The following is a 17,000-nucleotide window of genomic DNA, read 5'->3' on the forward strand; positions in this document are numbered from 1 at the left end:
GCCTTAGGCAGCGATTACAGCCTCTGATCTTCTGTGACGAGGATTTTCTGCCAGTCTCCTCCAGCTCTGTCAGGTTGGAGTTTGGTGGTGGACACTCATGTCTGGCCCAAGTCAGAACAGACCAACAAACCCAGCAGCTGCTGCCACCATGCTTCACAGATGGGATGGTGTTGTGCAGGTGATGAGCGGTGTCTGGTGTCCTCCAGACATGAAGCTTAATACTGGTGGTCCTCCTTCAGGGAGTTTCTCGACACAGGAAATCTGTAGACCTTAACTTGAGGGCCCATTGGGTTGATCACTACTCTTAACAAGGCCCTTCACCCCCCGGATAACCAGCTCGAGGAAGAGTCATAGCCTTTAAAACATCTTCATGTAAAAATGACAATTTTCTTGTAGCCTTCCCCTGATCTATGCCTCAACACAATCCCGTCTCTGTGCTCTGCAGTCAGTTCCTTTCACTCCTGGCTTGGTTTTTGCTCTAATGTGCATTATCAGCTGTCACCTTACATAGACAGGTGTTTGTGTGTGTGTTTCCAAATCCTGCCCAATCAGCTGAATTCACCACAGGTGGACTCCAACTAAAATGTTGAAGCATCTCACATGTGATCAAGAGAAATGTCAAGCACCTGAGCTAAATTCTAAGCATCTCAATACTTACGTCTTCTTTTTAATTTATTTGCAAAAGTCCAATTTTAACATAAAAGTAAAAATACTTGAATGCTGTCGCGTACAACCATTACTGCATGAATCTTAATAAAGCCACAGTGGAAAACATTCAATTTCGTAACAGTTTATTTCACTATATACAAACAATCACAATGACTTTCATACCAGAACACATATCAAAAAGAATGAACATCCATTTACAACTATTTACACTCAGTTAATGTTTAATGTGCACGACAGATGAAACTTTATTCAGAAAAATGCATCTCTTGTGCCTGGGGCTTGGTTTTGGCTCCTGACAGGGAACTTTGCTTGGTCTGAGCTTCCTGAACCAGTTGCTCTGTGGAGCTGTGGCTGGGCACAGTCACATAATGCCCGTTACTGTACAACCTCCTAATTCTCTGCTTAGCTGGAACTATATATGGTTTGGGTTTGTTGGCCCAAGCAGAGTATTTTAAACAATTTCAGCTTGTTTTTCCTGAGAATTATCCACCATGTATCCTATGTTTTCCTGGCTCAAATCTAATCTTTTGTTAGTAATTAAGTCTTTCTCACATTGTTTATCTATTACTGTCAATATTTTGTTAGTCATTAAGGTTGGGATTCTTCATTGTTTAGGCTTTCCTACTGCAAAGGAGGAGCTCAGTTTGTAAAGTATGATGATGTAATTTTCTATGATGAACAACACACTCTGATCATTCACAACAGTTTCTGTGAGACTCAAGTGAAACAGCAGTAAAAGGTGCATGGCACCAATAAGAGAAAAAAAAAATGATTAAAACATGTTCACTACTGATGAAATCAAATCAGATAGAAACCAAACTGTAAAAACAAGTATTTTCCATGCAGAGAACAACGGATCCATTATTTCAACGTCCTCCATTATTCCAAACAACGTATGCATAGGTTCACAGATTTACATGTTAAAAACAGTCGCCGGGGAAATGATCTAATCTCACAAGTCAAAAAATAAAAGTATTACAAAAAACACATTTCACTGTGAACTGATGTTCATTTATTGTCTCCACGTAAAAACCACGTAAAAACCACTTTTCTTCATTGATCCAGTTACTTGTTTAACAGCACTGACAGTCGGCTGATATGGCTGATATTCTCAATTGAAAACATCAGTGTGTGTGTGTGTGTGTGTGTGTGTGTGTGTGTGTGTGTGTGTGTGTGTGTGTGTGTGTGTGTGTGTGTGTGTGTGTGTGTGTGTGTGTGTGTGAGAGAGAGTCTGGATACAGTAGAAATGAGGAGTCTTTATAAACTAGTCTCCACCACTGGAGCAGCACTGACTGATGCTGCAGCTTTCGTGGCCTCTGGCGCCACCTGTTGGTTCAGTTTCACGCAGATCTCCTGCACCAAGGGCCCGTTGGCCTCCTTCCACTCTTTGAACTTGTGCGATGTGAGCTCCTGCTTCGTAAGCAACTGCTCGATTACCTGTAGGTCTGCTTCCTTCGACTGGGACAGGGGAGAAGAGTGCAAAGGCAAAGTCAATTATTTAGCTAACAGTGCTGTATAGAGATAGAAATAGAAAAACAACAGAAAAGCAGTGGGGAGAAAACAGAAAAAAGTACCTTTAACGTGCTGTTGAGTGTCCTGATAAGGTGCAGTTTATCGTTGATAGTATGGTTTTTACAGCGTTTTACGAAGGAGGCCCTGAATTCCCTTTTAGTCGAGGGCTTGCGATTTCCTATTGGGGACAGGCTCGCCTGTTTTAGATGAATGTACAGCCTCTCCATCTCATCGGAGCCGTTCCCATGATCCCCTGCAACAAGGGGACACCGTGTCATTATCATAAATGCCACAGAGATGACGCAGAGCCACAGACAAAATGCAATGCTATGAAGAGGACAGGGTACAAAATACATTGGGAAATCTGAAGGATTAAATAATGCCAGAAACAGGAAACAGAAGATATTACAACTTAAAATCATACAGTACAAATCTAAAACACAATTTCCTCTGCTTAGAAGTAGAGCCCGACCAAATTATTGGTTGGTGATAAAAATCAACCTATGTGAGCCTTTCAAAGACTTCTGAGTGTTTTTGTTTGACCTTATGAAAACCTTAATTCTACGGAATAATAAGATTATGCAGAAATGATGTGCCTTTATGTTTTATGTAAAACATATTTTCTTAATTCAAGTTCCATATATATGGTCATACTTGTGTTTTCTTTTTTATTTATAACTAGAAATAAAATCAGTAGACGCATACCTCTGCCAAGGCCCAACAAGCCTGTAGCAAAAGCCACATTACGTTTCTCAGCTAAAACATTGGTGGTAGTTTAAACCACGTTTAAATCCACAAGAGCCCAATTTTTTTGGGGGGGGGGGTCCACATGAGATTGTGCAAACTCAACGATACTAACGGCCTAAATATGTCATACGTTTTTAACCAAGATTCACACATAATTCTCTAAGAAATCAATGAAAATGTTACATCAAAGTTTAATGAGGGAATGTCAGGTCCGATTTTAAAAGTATAAAAGCCCCAATATCACAACCAAGTCTCACCTTCATCTTGAGCACCTGAACTCTCCTTCTGTGCCTCCCCCTCCACAGCAGTGTTGTCCTCCTTAAACACCACGTCTGAAGGGCCCCTGTGAACTGAACTCTCCATCACCTGAGGGCCTCGATCTATCTCCTCCCCCTGCTCCTCTGCCTCCTCCCGTGGAAGCTGCTGCTGCGAGTGTACCTGAGCCGAGCACACCACGGCCGTTTCCCCAGCGGGAGGAGACGCCTGCGAGACCAGGTCCAGCCAGGACTGCCGGTGCTTGGCGAGCGAAGAGGCGGAGCTCTGCGACGTCATCGTGCTGACGGGCGACGAGAGCGAACAGTTGGCCTCGCTGGGGGCCGCGGAGGAGTAAGGGGGAGGGAGGGTACCCTGGAAGACAAACACATCAGGGTCAGACATAATAATCTAGTCAAACTGATTTTTCTAGTTGACAAAGGCAGTTTTATTACATCTGGAAATAAATAAATCATGTACTTTTTAAACACAAAACTGACCACAATTGAATGACTGGTGGTGCAGTGTTGCAGCCAGAGATAAAGACTGACCTGATGTGTGCTGCCAGGCGGTGTTGGTGCCTCCACAGAGTTCCGCAGCGTCTGTTCAGAGTATGGTGGAGGGGGGATCTCTGTGCTTTCAGCCTCTTCATGGTCACTGGCCTCACTGTAACACTCTACATAACCACATGTGTGTGTGTGTGGATAGGATACAAAGTTAGAAACCACAACATGACATATTCAACAAAATTCCAGAGGAAAATTTATATAAATAGTATTTTAGAAATTATTTTTTATTAACAAAGTTGAGAATTTTGATGAATTAAGTTCACTTGTGTATAAAATTCTCAGACAAAACCAACTTAATACGTTTTAAAAAGCATTTTTATTTAGTTAAAAACAAGAATATTATAGATATAAAGAGCTTTCACAACTCACCGGCTGCAGGGTTTTGTTCTGTGGGCTCGTACTTAATGGAGGCTAACCCAAGCTTATTCAACCATCTGAAATACAAAGATATTAAAACTCAATTATAGTGGTGCACCGATGTATCGGCCGTATATCGGTAGCGGCCGATATTCGCCTCGTTTACTGCCATCGGCGTATCGGTAATAAACTTGACTTTCACCGATAACATTGGCCGATGTTCATTGGTATGTTTTCTGCAGCCTGCCAATCTGGCATCCTGATTATGGTACACTGACGCCGGGTTTACACCGGGCGCTGAAGCGCCGTGCCGCGCAGCGCCAAGGAAAGCCAGGCGCCTCCCATCCACCCCCTGTTAAACCTTTGTGCGGTTCACATGGGCTGCGATGCGCCGCGCCGCGCCAGCGCCCTTCACCGATGGTTTCAGCGTGCGAGCGAGCGTATTGCGCCAGGAAACAGACTGAAAAATGATTTTAAACGATATAAATTACATATAAATGATCAAATACGCATCCCATACTTTGTATTCCCCTTCAGTTGTCCTGGAGTTTTAATTTTCCCAATCACATAATTAAATGTCCCCCTCTGCCCATCCACTACATATAGATAAAAAGAGAGAGGGGGGGGGGGGGGGGGGGGGGGGGGGGGGGGCTAAAGGCTTGCTTGGAGAATACGTCATTTACCCCGACACCATGGCATCTAAAGTTACACTTGTCACTTTTTCTGTTTTTCATATTATTCAAGTAATAAACAAATATCGGTATCGGTATCGGCTATCGGCTAGATTGTTGTTTTAAATATCGGTATCGGCCAAGAATTTCCATATCGGTGCATCCCTACTCAATTACCTTCCTGACAAAACAATAAATACAAAAAGGGATGTTGTACTTTCTTGTGTGACTTACAAGTTCATCTCCTCGTGGCTCTCGGCAGCAAAATAAAACATCATGACCTGTGGGTGACAGGCCTTGAACGCACTGCAGGAGGAAAGGGAGTGAAGAGCAGTTAAGACAGGATCAGAAATTCAGAGGTTCAGTTTGTCACAATGAACAACACGGAGTTGAATGTTACTGGTAATGTACGACAGTCAAGCACAAGCTTTGGAACAGTTTACTTTTTACATCTCCAAAGACATATTTAAGGTTCAACTGAAGACCCACATGTTCTCTCTGGCTGCCCTTAGGTGTTTTTTTAAATTAACGTTTTAGCTAATATATTTTATTTCATTGTATTTTCTTTCTTGTGTTTGTCTTTTTTTTTTTCATTATACAGCACTTTTTTCAGCTCTGGTGGTTTTAAATGTGTTTTATAAATAAACTTGAGTTTACTTTTTGAGTTTTATAACAAATTACTATTTAAACTCTAGTAAAAGAAACTATTCTTAAAATGGATTCTTTTTTGAGATTACACTTCCCATCATTGTGTGTGGGAGCACTTTCTATATTGTTCAGATCCAACAATAGATAGAGTTCCTTTTAATTTGAAACCACGAGGACTGGGTGGCTTATAAAATCTGAGTGTGAGTGTGATCTTACTGTTTCTTCTTGCACTCTATTGCTCTGTCAATCATGAAGTTGGTGAGGTCAATGAAGCCCTCGGCTTTCTCTGCCTGCAACACACAGAGTAAACAACAGTGAGCATCTGATGATTTCAAACCACTTCCTGACAACGACACCTGCCATTATGTTGCAGTCGGCGACTGCTTCTCTTTTCACCATGCGATGGTGACATACAGGAGATATGACCGACGTCATCATGCCAGTAAATCAAACATGTCACTTATGTCTGCCTGCACGAGGGCCAGATAGGGCATGAGTGACACCTTCGGATTCAGGAAACATGGTGACGGGTTTGTGGTTCCTGCAGTAGCAAGGGAGACAGCTGAGACCAAAACCAGTGTATGACTCATGTGCAGCCTCCAGCGCCTCACACTGCTTCTGTGCTGTGTGTAATTACAGTGCTGACATGTACATAAAATGCACCATTATCAACTGTGGGCCAATTTAGATTTTTAAATACAATGAAAGATACTTTATATTAAATTTCTTTCAGCCATATTTTTGTCATTCTTTTGAATAATTGCAAGGAAGAAAATATTTCCTCTCGTCAATACATAATCCTTTCCAACAATTTTTATTCAGACTCAGATCAGATCAAAGGGAGTCATAACTATTCAGAATCACACAGTTACAGTATGAATTTGTAGACGTTAAAAGTTATTGGCAATGAAACACTGCTGCAAAGGAGGTAAATGAAGCATTGAAAGTTAATGCAAGTCATTTCTATAAAACCCTCTCTGTGCAAAAGCAGTGTTGAAACAGACTGTGTAACTCCAGCCTCTGGTGTATCATTAAGATAACACTGCAGGAAGTAACACTGCATTTTTAGGTATTATCAGAATGGTGAGAGAATGACACATATCAAGGGAAGACTAGTTTGTCAGTGGTTCGTCGTACAGCCGAGATAATGACATGCAAATAACCAGAAGAACTAGCAGAGGCTTCATATGATTGAAGAGCAACACAGACTCGTCTACAGACTTTAACCTCATCGAGCTGGTTTGGGATGAAATGAACAGAAGATGAAAGCAAAGCAAACTAGTGCAAGTGAAAGAAAACAAAAATGTAGAGTAAATTTAGAATGTACCATTTGAAATGTACGATTTTCAAATGAGTTACTAAAAAAATTATTTATGCATTATTTTCAGAGACACTTTGACATTACAGTCTTTAAATTTCAGTCAAAACTGGGGAGAGAGACAGAAAGATAGATGTTGATTTAGATAGATAGATAGATAGATAGATAGATAGATAGATAGATAGAGACAGACAGACAGATAGATAAAGAGAAAGGTTAGTAAGAAGCAGTGGTTAAGGGAGAGAAAGAAAGAGAAACTTTGTTTTATTTTTAGTATTTCCATGTAACTCAGGATTTGTGACACTGCAGGAGTTTCTGGTACCAGTGATGACCTGCGACAGTCATCTCGCATGATTGGCTCTGACACCGGTCGACTCTAAATGTCGTCTACATCATAAACGGTTCCTCTGGTGAAAAGCTGGTTGAGAGAGAGAGGACACTCACCAGCTGGTTGTTGTACCAGTAGAGCGCCGTCTTCTTCAGCACGAACCAGAACTTCTTCCATTTCATGCCCAGGAAGCCTTTACTCTCTTTCTTCCTGTACAGCCAGCCCTGGTGGTCCGGCTGACCCAGCTCTTTGACCGAGATCCGTCTTCTGCTCATTGTGCCATTTCCTACGCAGAAAGAAATACACATACACATGAATGCACAGAAAAAGATGAAGCTCAAGTGTTGCATTAGAGGAAACAAGAAGTATGAACCTACTTGTTGTTATTACGGATCCACCAGCAATAATAATATCAACATACAAATTCAAGTTTGCTCCCCACAAGAACACAAGCTGCTGCCACACTGAGCTAAAATAGACGAGTGCTGAAGTGAAACTAAAGTGTTGTCTACGAGCCCCTGCACACACTAATTGCCCTGCCGCTTCACACGCCCCCACGGAGAGGCCAAAATTATAGTTGTTGGGCACGCTACAGAGACAAAGTGACAGCTCACCTCCTCTGCTCTTCTTCTTGGATTTGTGTCGGAGGGAGACCTGTGGGAAGAGAGCAGAGGAGGGGTGGGGGACAACGTGAGGTCACAGAGAAGAAGAATAACACCTCTGACCTGATGGCTGTGAGGAGGAGGAGGCTGTGTGGAACATCCTCTTTCTTACACAAATGTCAGATACACACGTTCTCCTTGCTGTTCTCTCTATTTCTCTATTTACACACAAAACAAACACACACACACACAACTTGTCTATAACATCCTCATCTGTGACTTTCTGTCTTTTGCTTTATCTCCCTATTGCTCATTAAACTATAAAGGAAAACCGAACTAGAGTAATGACAAGCTCTACATCGCTGCTTTAAATAGATAACTTTTTCATGTTAAAATCAGAGAAGCAGAAGTGGCACCAACAGTGAAAAGCAGAGTCAGGATTCTTTCTCTCTATATAAATAAATGACAGACAAAAAGCAGAAGAGACACTCACAGGGTTATAGTCATCGGCAGCCATAGACTGGGACACGGATATGGGGAAGGCAGCCTGTTGAAAGAGAACAGAAAGCTCAAGATTTTCGACTGTCTGGTGTGGGTTGATGAGGTTACTACCCACATCTGTATCTACATGTTCAGAAATGAGCGGTTTGTTGCTCCAGCGTGACAAGAGGAAGTGACGTCATGGGCAGAGACAATGTTTCTCAATTTTGATTATTTTACAACCCTTTTAATTCGAGAGGATAATGAAAAAAATAAAAATAAAAAAAAAAACGCACAAGTGAATTGAAATAAGGCTTTAAAAGCAACTGGAAGCTGAGTCAGAAATAAAGTAGGAATCTTTTCCATGTTGATGAGCAGCACTGAGTACCAATCGTGGAGGAAGTATTCAAACATTTTACTTAACGCAAAAGCACAAATAAATAGACAACATCAAGTAAAACTAGAAGTACCACATTAACTTTTGTACGTAATAAAAGTAGGTACTTTACATTTAAGGAGGCGGAGTCGAATGTTATCTGCCCGCTCTAATTGAATCAGTGTAATTGATAACTTTTAAAAAGATTTCAAAAAAAGAATTGCACTCAGTGGAGCACCATCATCGAGGCCCACAGCCCTACCACTGTTAAACCACTTTTATATTAACTAGATTTAGGTTCTTACTTCAATCTGCACTGACTTAACACACACTCAAAAATATCATCCCCTAAACATGCCTCATTTTTTCCATCAAGATCCATGAATCATTCTCTGAGAAATCAAGGAAGATGTTGAAAAACGTCCTAAATTGAAATTTTAAAGAAAGTGAGAAATAATTCTCGGATCTGCTGCGTGATCTTGATCCGCACCCAAATGTAATGGTTTTTCCCATCACATGAGCTACCCCTCCACACAATTTCATGGAAATCGGTTGAGCAGTTTTTGCGTAATCCTGCAAATAAACAAACAAACAAACAAACGCAGCCGAAAACGTAGCCTTGTTGGCTGAGGTAACAATGGGAACATGTCACAAAAATGTAGCGGAGTAGAAAGTACAGATAATTGCTGATATATGTCACAGAGTAAAAGTGACAATTACCTGAAACTAAATGTAGTAAAGTACCGGTACCTGGAAAAACGTAGTTAAGTACAGTTACAAGGTGAATGTACTTTGTTACATCCCACCACTGAGAGTACTATGGAGATATCTGATTCTTCTGCAGTTGTCACAACTCAAAATTATGTTAGCAGCACAGAAAACATTGTCACAAAATATATTGAGAAATCCAAGTTGCCATTATTGTCTAACTTCCTCCGCGTACTTAGTTCCTTATTTGTAAAGTCACAGAGCTGCCTGAGAGAGACAGAGAACGTCACACACGCACCAGATCAAGCACTCAAGTATTTGCCACTGCTAAAAAAAAGTAAATTGCACAAATAAATTGGGGTAGGATTTCACACACACACGCACACGAAACAGCTACAGGAAACGTCAAAGCACAGGTGGTGGTGGTCAGGTCACTAGAGTCCTGAGTTTGTGGCGGTGGCTGCAGTTGTTCAGTTGCACTCACCACAAACTCAACTTCTACGAAGCTCCACAGCGAGAACAGGAAAAGAAGACAGCAAGACTCGTACCTGGTTCTCTTTCAAAACTAAAGTCACTTCAGGCTCAAAACACCTTCACACCGAGTCTCCTCTGTGACTCCAGACAGCTCTCGCACGCACGCACGCACACACACGCGCGCGCGCGCGCACACACACACACACACACACACACACACACACGATGACAAGCAGGCGGCTCTTATCTCAACTACACTTCTGTGCATCAGTGTGTGTGCGTTTGTGTGTGTGTGTGTGCGTGTGTCCTGTCTTGCTCAACACTAATGGCTGGTTGTGGATGTTGATCACCACATTAACCCTAGCACAAGTGTGACTCTGAGAGTGCCTGTGTGTTTTGCAACTCACTTCCTGCTTTTCTCTGCAGACATGAAGTGTAGTGTCATTTTAGTTTAGTTCCATTTGACGTTATTAACATGTGCTCTTTTTAAGACAAGTAACATTAAAAATCAACAGGCCCATGTTGCAACCACATTCTATCTTAGATATTCTATAAACATCTATTTTTGTAACTTTTCCAGACACAAGGAAAGTAAAGTTGCTCCTCAGAGGGAAATAACAATTGGAGCAAGGTAATTTGGGTGTTAAGAATTCATAAAGACAAATAAATGCCTAACATCTTTAATAAACATATATCTGTAATTTGATAAATGACATTTACTGTACCTTCCACCATAACCCCAAAGACAGGAGTTTGTCTCGACAGCTCTGCTCAAAGTCTGACCAAACCTTGGCGAACATGTGGCTTTTAAAAACAAAGCAGAAACTCAGGTCAGCTGGTTTCAGGTGAGCTGACGTCAGACCAAGTGTGCTGCCCCCTACTGAGGCTTCAAGGTAACGCCCAAACTTACAGAGAGTAAAACATTCAGTTCAACTTTTATTTGATCTCAAATGTAGCCGTTTGTGACACTTTTGCATCTTGGTCATTTTAGTTAAACGAAATAAAATAATCACATAAAGAATTCTAAGAAAGTACTTGCAATGACCACACATGACCACTAGATGTCCCTGCTATGTAGCTGCCATATAAGAGGACAGAACAAATTCAGTGTTTGATTTACTCTGTTTAAAGTAAAAAATATTCTGTTTGTGTTTGATTAATTTACAAAAGGATGGAAATGTTATGTTTTCAAGTTATATATTTTAGATTCTAAACCGTCAGGACCAGGATTTATCTGTGTAGGAAAGTAACACCCAAACTCACAAAGCTTAAAAATTCAAAAATTTAAAGGTACTTTTAGTTTTTCACAAACCTTTTTTTGCATCTTAGTAAATTTTAGAAGACAATTATTTTTCCAGAAAACACTTGCAATGACCAAGCATGACCGCCAAGTGTCGCTAAATCCCCTCCTCTGTACTGCCATATTATGAGTCACCACAGAAAGTGAACATTCAAAGACAGTCAGTGTTTGTTTTAAGTAAGAGTAAAACATTGTGTTTGTGTTTAAATAACTTGGTGTTTCAATACACTAGGTTATTGTGGTTATTAAGAATCACATTCTTCTGGATTAGAGAGAGAGAACAATACACAATATACAAAATACAAAAACAAATATATTGAAAGAAATACACGTTTTGGTTTTGAATAGAATTTTTGTTATATTTAGAAATTAGGATTTATATATTGTGCAACTTCTTTAAAGAAAATAACAAGTAAAAAATGTTACGACTAAATTTACTTTCATGGATAAATAAACACACCCTTTTTACCAAAAAATATTAATAAGGTTAAAATAAAATTATAACCTATATATCTATCTTATTTTTTTGGTTTGGGAAAAACATTTTCCTTTGGTTATTTATAACACCTGCTCTCGCCTGCAGAACCATGCCACCACCTCAAATAGTCACGATGAGAGCGCCCTCTACGTTCATCAAAATAAAGCTACTGTTAGCTACCAGTGTGGAAAGGCCAGGACCCAGCCAGACGAGTGCGACCACTGCATATTTTCTCATTATCTCTTTGAGAAAATACATATGGGTTTCACTTCGGAAAGAAGGAGAAAAATAAGTGTTTCACGTTACAGAGTCCGCTCATAAGCTCAGGGAAGCTGCGGCCTGGCTGTCAACACCCTAAGCTGTCTCCTTGAGGAGTTGGTTTGCAGCCATAACATCTCGAGCTGCAGCTGAACTCAGATGCTGCCTGGATGTCCTGGCCTGCGTCTGATGGCTGTGAACCCGCAGACACATTCCTCAGTCCTGCGTTATTATAGTCTCTGTTTCATTTCTACTTAAATAGACAGGGGCCTCCTCTCTCTTCCCAATTGCTATTGTACCACAGAGAGCAGACGAGACCCCTCCTCCCTTTATATCTTTCACATTCTCACACCATCGCTTCCTCTTTGCCTCTCCGCCCATTTTCCCCCCTATCTTGCTCATCCATATCAAGTGACTTCCTTGTGTTGCCCCCCAAAAACCCACATCCCAAACTCCTCACTCTTTAACATTTCAATTAAATGCGTTGAACTAAGTAAAACATTTCCACCAATTCACTTTCTTCTTGTTTCTGTGTTAAGGGGGGGAGCCTCAGCATGCCACTTCAGGATGGTTTAAAGGGGGCCTTTTCGCTGAGGGCGAGTTCTGGTGGAAGTGAGGTAATCCCGCCTGCGACTCGTGTCAAAGGCCTGAAGGAATCGTGGGAATGCGGATTGGTCACACCATTGTGTCGCTCAATCTCCCATCATGATCCATGCTGAGAATTGTCATGGCACTTAGCTAGTGTCCTCCCCCTCCCACCCAGAAACTCTGTGTGTGTGTGTGTGTGTGTGTGTGTGTGTGTGTGTGTGTGTGTGTGTGTGTGTGTGAGGAAGAGGAGGGAGTTGGGGGGGGCAAACAGAGTGGCTATTATTTAGCAGGGGAATCTCTCAAAGAGTAAAGGGGGAAGGGTGCAGGATGATATCACATTCGAGCTCGCTCAGTTTGACAGAGCCTCCCGCCCTCCCTCCGCTGTTGGTGGTAACTGCCCTGTTGCTGCTGGTCATCACCTCACGTTAGATTTTGCCACGTGTCATCATTAAATCTCTAAATGCAGTTTTGAATATCAGGAAATGAGGATCTGAATTGAAAGGAATTAGCTCTCTCCTGTGCAATAAAACAAAAGCAATAAAATACTCCCTTCGCTCCATTTCTGTCGCGCTGACATCAAGGTCAAGGTTTTCTTGTTTGGTGCCACAACAACAAGTCACCACTGGACCATAAATCTGAACCAGTGGGATTGGTTCACTTGCCACAGTTGACTATGCGCTCAATCCATCTGACCCTGCATGGTCTGAAAGATTGACACAGGCTTATGGGACTGTAGTGTACGGTCTGTATGTAAAGACAGGAAAGCAGCCCTTTGGTTTACCCCTGTGGTCATTCCATTTCCACATCTGCCATAGCTAATAAGTGCTGGATCAATTTCCCGCTCGCAGCACATTCAATGAGGAAACTGGAATGGGAGCCAGTAGAGCACACATCTCCACCAAGGCCAAAACAATCCTGATTGTCTAGTACTTACAGTGCAAATATGTTGAAAAACACCCAATGTTGCAATGTTTATGAAAGTTGCAGAGGTAACAAAACAGCCTTCAGCCAGGAAGGAAGCTCTATAGTCGGAAAATCAGTTCCTTGGAGGGAAAATTCACATGAGCACCATCTCAAGTTAGAGCAAACATTTTGGTTCACGAGTTGCTGATCACTTATAAACCAATGAACATCATTTTACAATCAGCTCTAAATACTCACTTTTAATGTGAACTTGTCGAATGACTCACTGTTGCATCTCTTACAAGCACCTTACACCACTGTTAGCCAATACAGATGCTTTTATGATTAAAATATGTTTTGAATTAATTAGGTGCCTGTAACATCTGATCCTTATTCTTTGTTCTTTGTTATCATGCAGACATTGGAGAGACGTGTCAGAATCTTGTTTAAACTCTCTAAACACATAAAGACAATACATTTTGATTACAGTGTTTTTTCCACATGCTGAAACACGTGAAAACAGAAAAGTCGGAACAACGATTTCACAACTCGGGGGAGCAGCTGAAAGTAGCAGCTACAGAATTAGTTTGATAATACACTGACTTGGTATAGAGAGAATGGTTCCTCTGTCATTCCCCCTCCTCACCCTGAACGTCTGCTCCTGCTCTGTTTAACTTTTCTGATCAGGTGCAATAGTCGCAGCTTAAACTGTAAAAATCAGGTCCAGCAGGTTCAAGAGTAATGACGAACTATAGATCAGTTAAAAAGAGTTAAAAGTCATTAAAAACCAGAGTTTATCTCCAATAATCAGCGAAGAAACTTAAAATATGAAGAATTCTAAACAGAGTTTGGTGTATTTGTTACAGCAGGGAGCTCTTCTGCTTTCGGAAGCCGGGGATCATGGGAAATATCCAATGTTCAGTGAGTGGTTCTCTACACGAAACCCACCTAATCACTCGGACATGGAGCCCAACAGAATTAAATATCACATGCGACTACAGGGGGCGCTGTTGCTCAGTCAAAAGTTACATAGTGTTGCTTTAACACAAGGTAAAACTGGGCCTAAAACTGGTCGTGGTGGTTGAGCTATTTGATCATAAACTGAAAACAAACTAAAAAAAATTAAAGCGAGGTTAAAGAACAACATTATGATGTGTGTGTGTGTGTGTGTGTGTGTGTGTGTGTGTGTCTGAGAGAGATACATGATGTCATATCTCACTGTGTGATGTAATGGGCCTGTAACCGAAACTCTCGATTTCACCTCCTCCTGCAGAGACTGTATGCAGATGCAGATGCCGTCACAGACTGAATGCAAACACTTCATGTTCAAGTCAGTGGGATCTGACAGTTACTTACTGCCTGAGAGAAGGACCAGGATCGAATATGTGGCTGATTATACCTGTAGAAACACAGAAGTCGACAAATTAATGGCTTGGAACAACCCACTTAAATAGTTTTACAGTCATGTCGTCTTCTACACTTCTTTAGATCAGACAAAGGCGTCTCTCGGAATTTGTTTCCGACACATAACTCACCGCTTTCAAACTCATTCGCAACCGTTTATTATCTTTATCTACGTTCCGATCTGACTCACTTTAATTTGGCCTGAACAAAACAGATCCCGTGGCGACTTACTGTTAAATGGTTGGCATTTAGTCGCCAGCGGTTCTGATAATACTTTTGGCAACCAGCCCCCCCGGCAGCAGCATGGGAAGACAGGAAGCTTGTTCCCAATGCTCAAAATACTGCATTTACCTCAGCCGGGCCTCACCCTGCAATTTCAGGGTATGAAATTGTCTCTGGATAGTTTTTCCTGCCTCTCGATTGCTCACATTTTTCTCCTCCTCCTGTCATCCATAAATCTTCACATCTTTGTCTCCTCTGTTAAATTACTAGTCTGCTGAAGGAGATGCTGATCGTTTTTTTTTGCAACTTCAAATACTTGTGTACGTTCTGCCTTCCGACCGAGCTGAAAAGCTCCTACGTTTTGATATATGGCACAGAAATGAATTGGATGCACATTTTACGCTCTGTCACAAGGAATCTGGTTTGGTTTTACAGATCACCGAGGTAAAATTAATTTGACACTTGATTAAATCCACCGTCGATCAAATTCCATTTCCTCCGTGAGTGTCACATGCTCACCAACGATGAGTCAACTGCTTATCTGTGAGATTCACCATAGCATCTTTCTATGAATTAGAATGTGAGTAATAGGTTTTGATCGGAAAAAAAACCGGATGTGACGCGCTCGCGTGCGCCTATGAGAATAGAACATGCCAGGGAGGGTGGTGGGTTGGTATTGTGCGAGGCGTTTAGTCATTGATCACAGTGTTAATGTGGGGAGTCACACCTCCTCAGGCCCTACATCCAAGAAGCAGAGGAGATGCATCTGTTCCACGGACGGAACGTCGATCCCTTGCATGTTGTCATAGATTGCAGTGGGGTGGAAGTTATTTATATTTGCGAGCGCAGAAGAATCAGGATTAGTCATAGTAGTGACATATCTGAAGATTCCCCCAGAATGTGAAGGTGTCGTGAGGGGGTGGATGGTGAAAGATGGTCAAACACTAGAAGTATTGATGACTAAACAAAACCCATCAAATTTATCTACCCATCTAAACTTTAAATTCTGTTTGCGGTGGTTTGATAAAATGTAGATTTCTAAATTTCCAGCACTTCAAGTATTTCCCCTGATAAAAAAAATACAATTGAAAATATTATTTTTAAAATGGCAACAGACATTTGTATCTGTTCTTTGTTGTAATTAGATGGGGACATTTTGTAGGATATAATTGTTTCTGTATTCTGAAGCAGAGCAACACTTTCTTTAATTTTCTAGTTCATATTGCTGCAGTTCCTAACAAGAAGGTCACTCAGCAGAGCTCACAGCTCCGCCAAGGCCAAACAGTCCCCTTATCCAACCACATTTAGTTCACTACATCCAGAATTTTAGGTGGATCTGCACTAAATTGTACACACATAAATATCAGTCCCTTAAACAGGCCTGAATTTCTTTCAAGAAGATCCATGAATTTTTCTAAACGGAAATAAATGAATTCAATGTAAATGTTGACAATGCCCTGTCTTGCAAATTTAGAGCGAAGAAAAAATTGAATGGCTTCTTCTTTACAACACCAAACACTGATCAACAGATTACTTCTATAGCTTCACAGTTGCATGGCTACTCTGCTGTTTTCACCTTACAGCTGTCACCATCTGTTTCCGTCTCTCTCTGCCCTGTATGAACTGCAGCCGGGTTTTCTATGGCATATTTTCCCTGATCATAAAAAGCAGCCCACCCACTCGCCCTGCACCCTGTGGCTCGTTGTAAACATTAGACCCACCCTGCTCTTATGTTTGTCATCGGACCTATAGACTGTGTGTATGAGTGTGTGTGTGTGTGTGTGTGTGTGTGTGTGTGTGTGTGTGTGTGTGTGTGTGTGTGAGGGAGGGAGGGAGGGAGGGCGGGAGAGGGACTCACCGGTTGAGGAAGTCGCTGCTAGCGTACCAGTCAGGTCCCTGTGATACATAAAGATCTGTGTGTTAACGCTTGTTGGTCTCGATCCTGCTCGTCGTGTTTGGTCTTTTTTTTGCTTTGACTTTAATGATAACTGTAAAAGTGCAGCGTCTCCTGGCAGGCAACCACATTGTAGACAAATTTAATATCATGTGACGCTTTACTGCAAAAACTCTTCATCTTCATCACAGAAAGTAAATAAGCGGAGAACAAACATTCATCACATTCACACATCTCCGTCT

At 41.5% G+C, this 17,000-nt stretch overlaps 1 protein-coding gene across 3 annotated transcripts; it reads right to left on the reverse strand.

The window, feature by feature from the left end:
• Nucleotides 1-771: 771 nt before the first annotated feature.
• On the reverse strand, nt 772-10,762 carry ipcef1 (interaction protein for cytohesin exchange factors 1). Of its 3 annotated transcripts, none has more exons than XM_034575928.1 (12): nt 10,437-10,762; nt 8,167-8,220; nt 7,686-7,725; nt 7,188-7,357; nt 5,642-5,715; nt 5,012-5,083; nt 4,119-4,183; nt 3,732-3,856; nt 3,186-3,555; nt 2,244-2,434; nt 1,898-2,127; nt 772-1,825 (listed from the first exon to the last, which is right to left on the reverse strand). In XM_034575928.1, exons 1-11 carry the CDS (start codon nt 10,509-10,511, stop codon nt 1,927-1,929), a joined length of 1,437 nt encoding a protein of 478 aa, XP_034431819.1. In that variant the 5' UTR covers nt 10,512-10,762; the 3' UTR covers nt 772-1,825; nt 1,898-1,926. The 3 variants fall into 3 exon arrangements, with proteins under 3 accessions (XP_034431819.1, XP_034431820.1, XP_034431821.1); XM_034575929.1 differs by lacking the exon at nt 10,437-10,762 and adding an exon at nt 9,786-9,913; XM_034575930.1 differs by lacking the exons at nt 7,686-7,725; nt 8,167-8,220; nt 10,437-10,762 and adding an exon at nt 7,449-7,598.
• Nucleotides 10,763-17,000: the final 6,238 nt, after the last annotated feature.

Source organism: Hippoglossus hippoglossus, chromosome 22 (genome assembly GCF_009819705.1).
Source record: "Hippoglossus hippoglossus isolate fHipHip1 chromosome 22, fHipHip1.pri, whole genome shotgun sequence".
Lineage (NCBI taxonomy): Eukaryota > Metazoa > Chordata > Actinopteri > Pleuronectiformes > Pleuronectidae > Hippoglossus > Hippoglossus hippoglossus.

Coding starts and splice junctions, on each gene's coding strand:
- ipcef1 (XM_034575928.1), bottom strand. CDS start 10,511: ATGTTCGCCAAGGTTTGGTCAGACTTTGAGCAGAGCTGTCGAGACAAA. Junction 7,358..7,685: donor CAAGAAGAAGAGCAGAGGAG/GTGAGCTGTCAC, acceptor CTTTCTGCGTAG/GAAATGGCACAATGAGCAGA. Junction 3,556..3,731: donor CGCCTGGCAGCACACATCAG/GTCAGTCTTTAT, acceptor TTTGTCTTCCAG/GGTACCCTCCCTCCCCCTTA.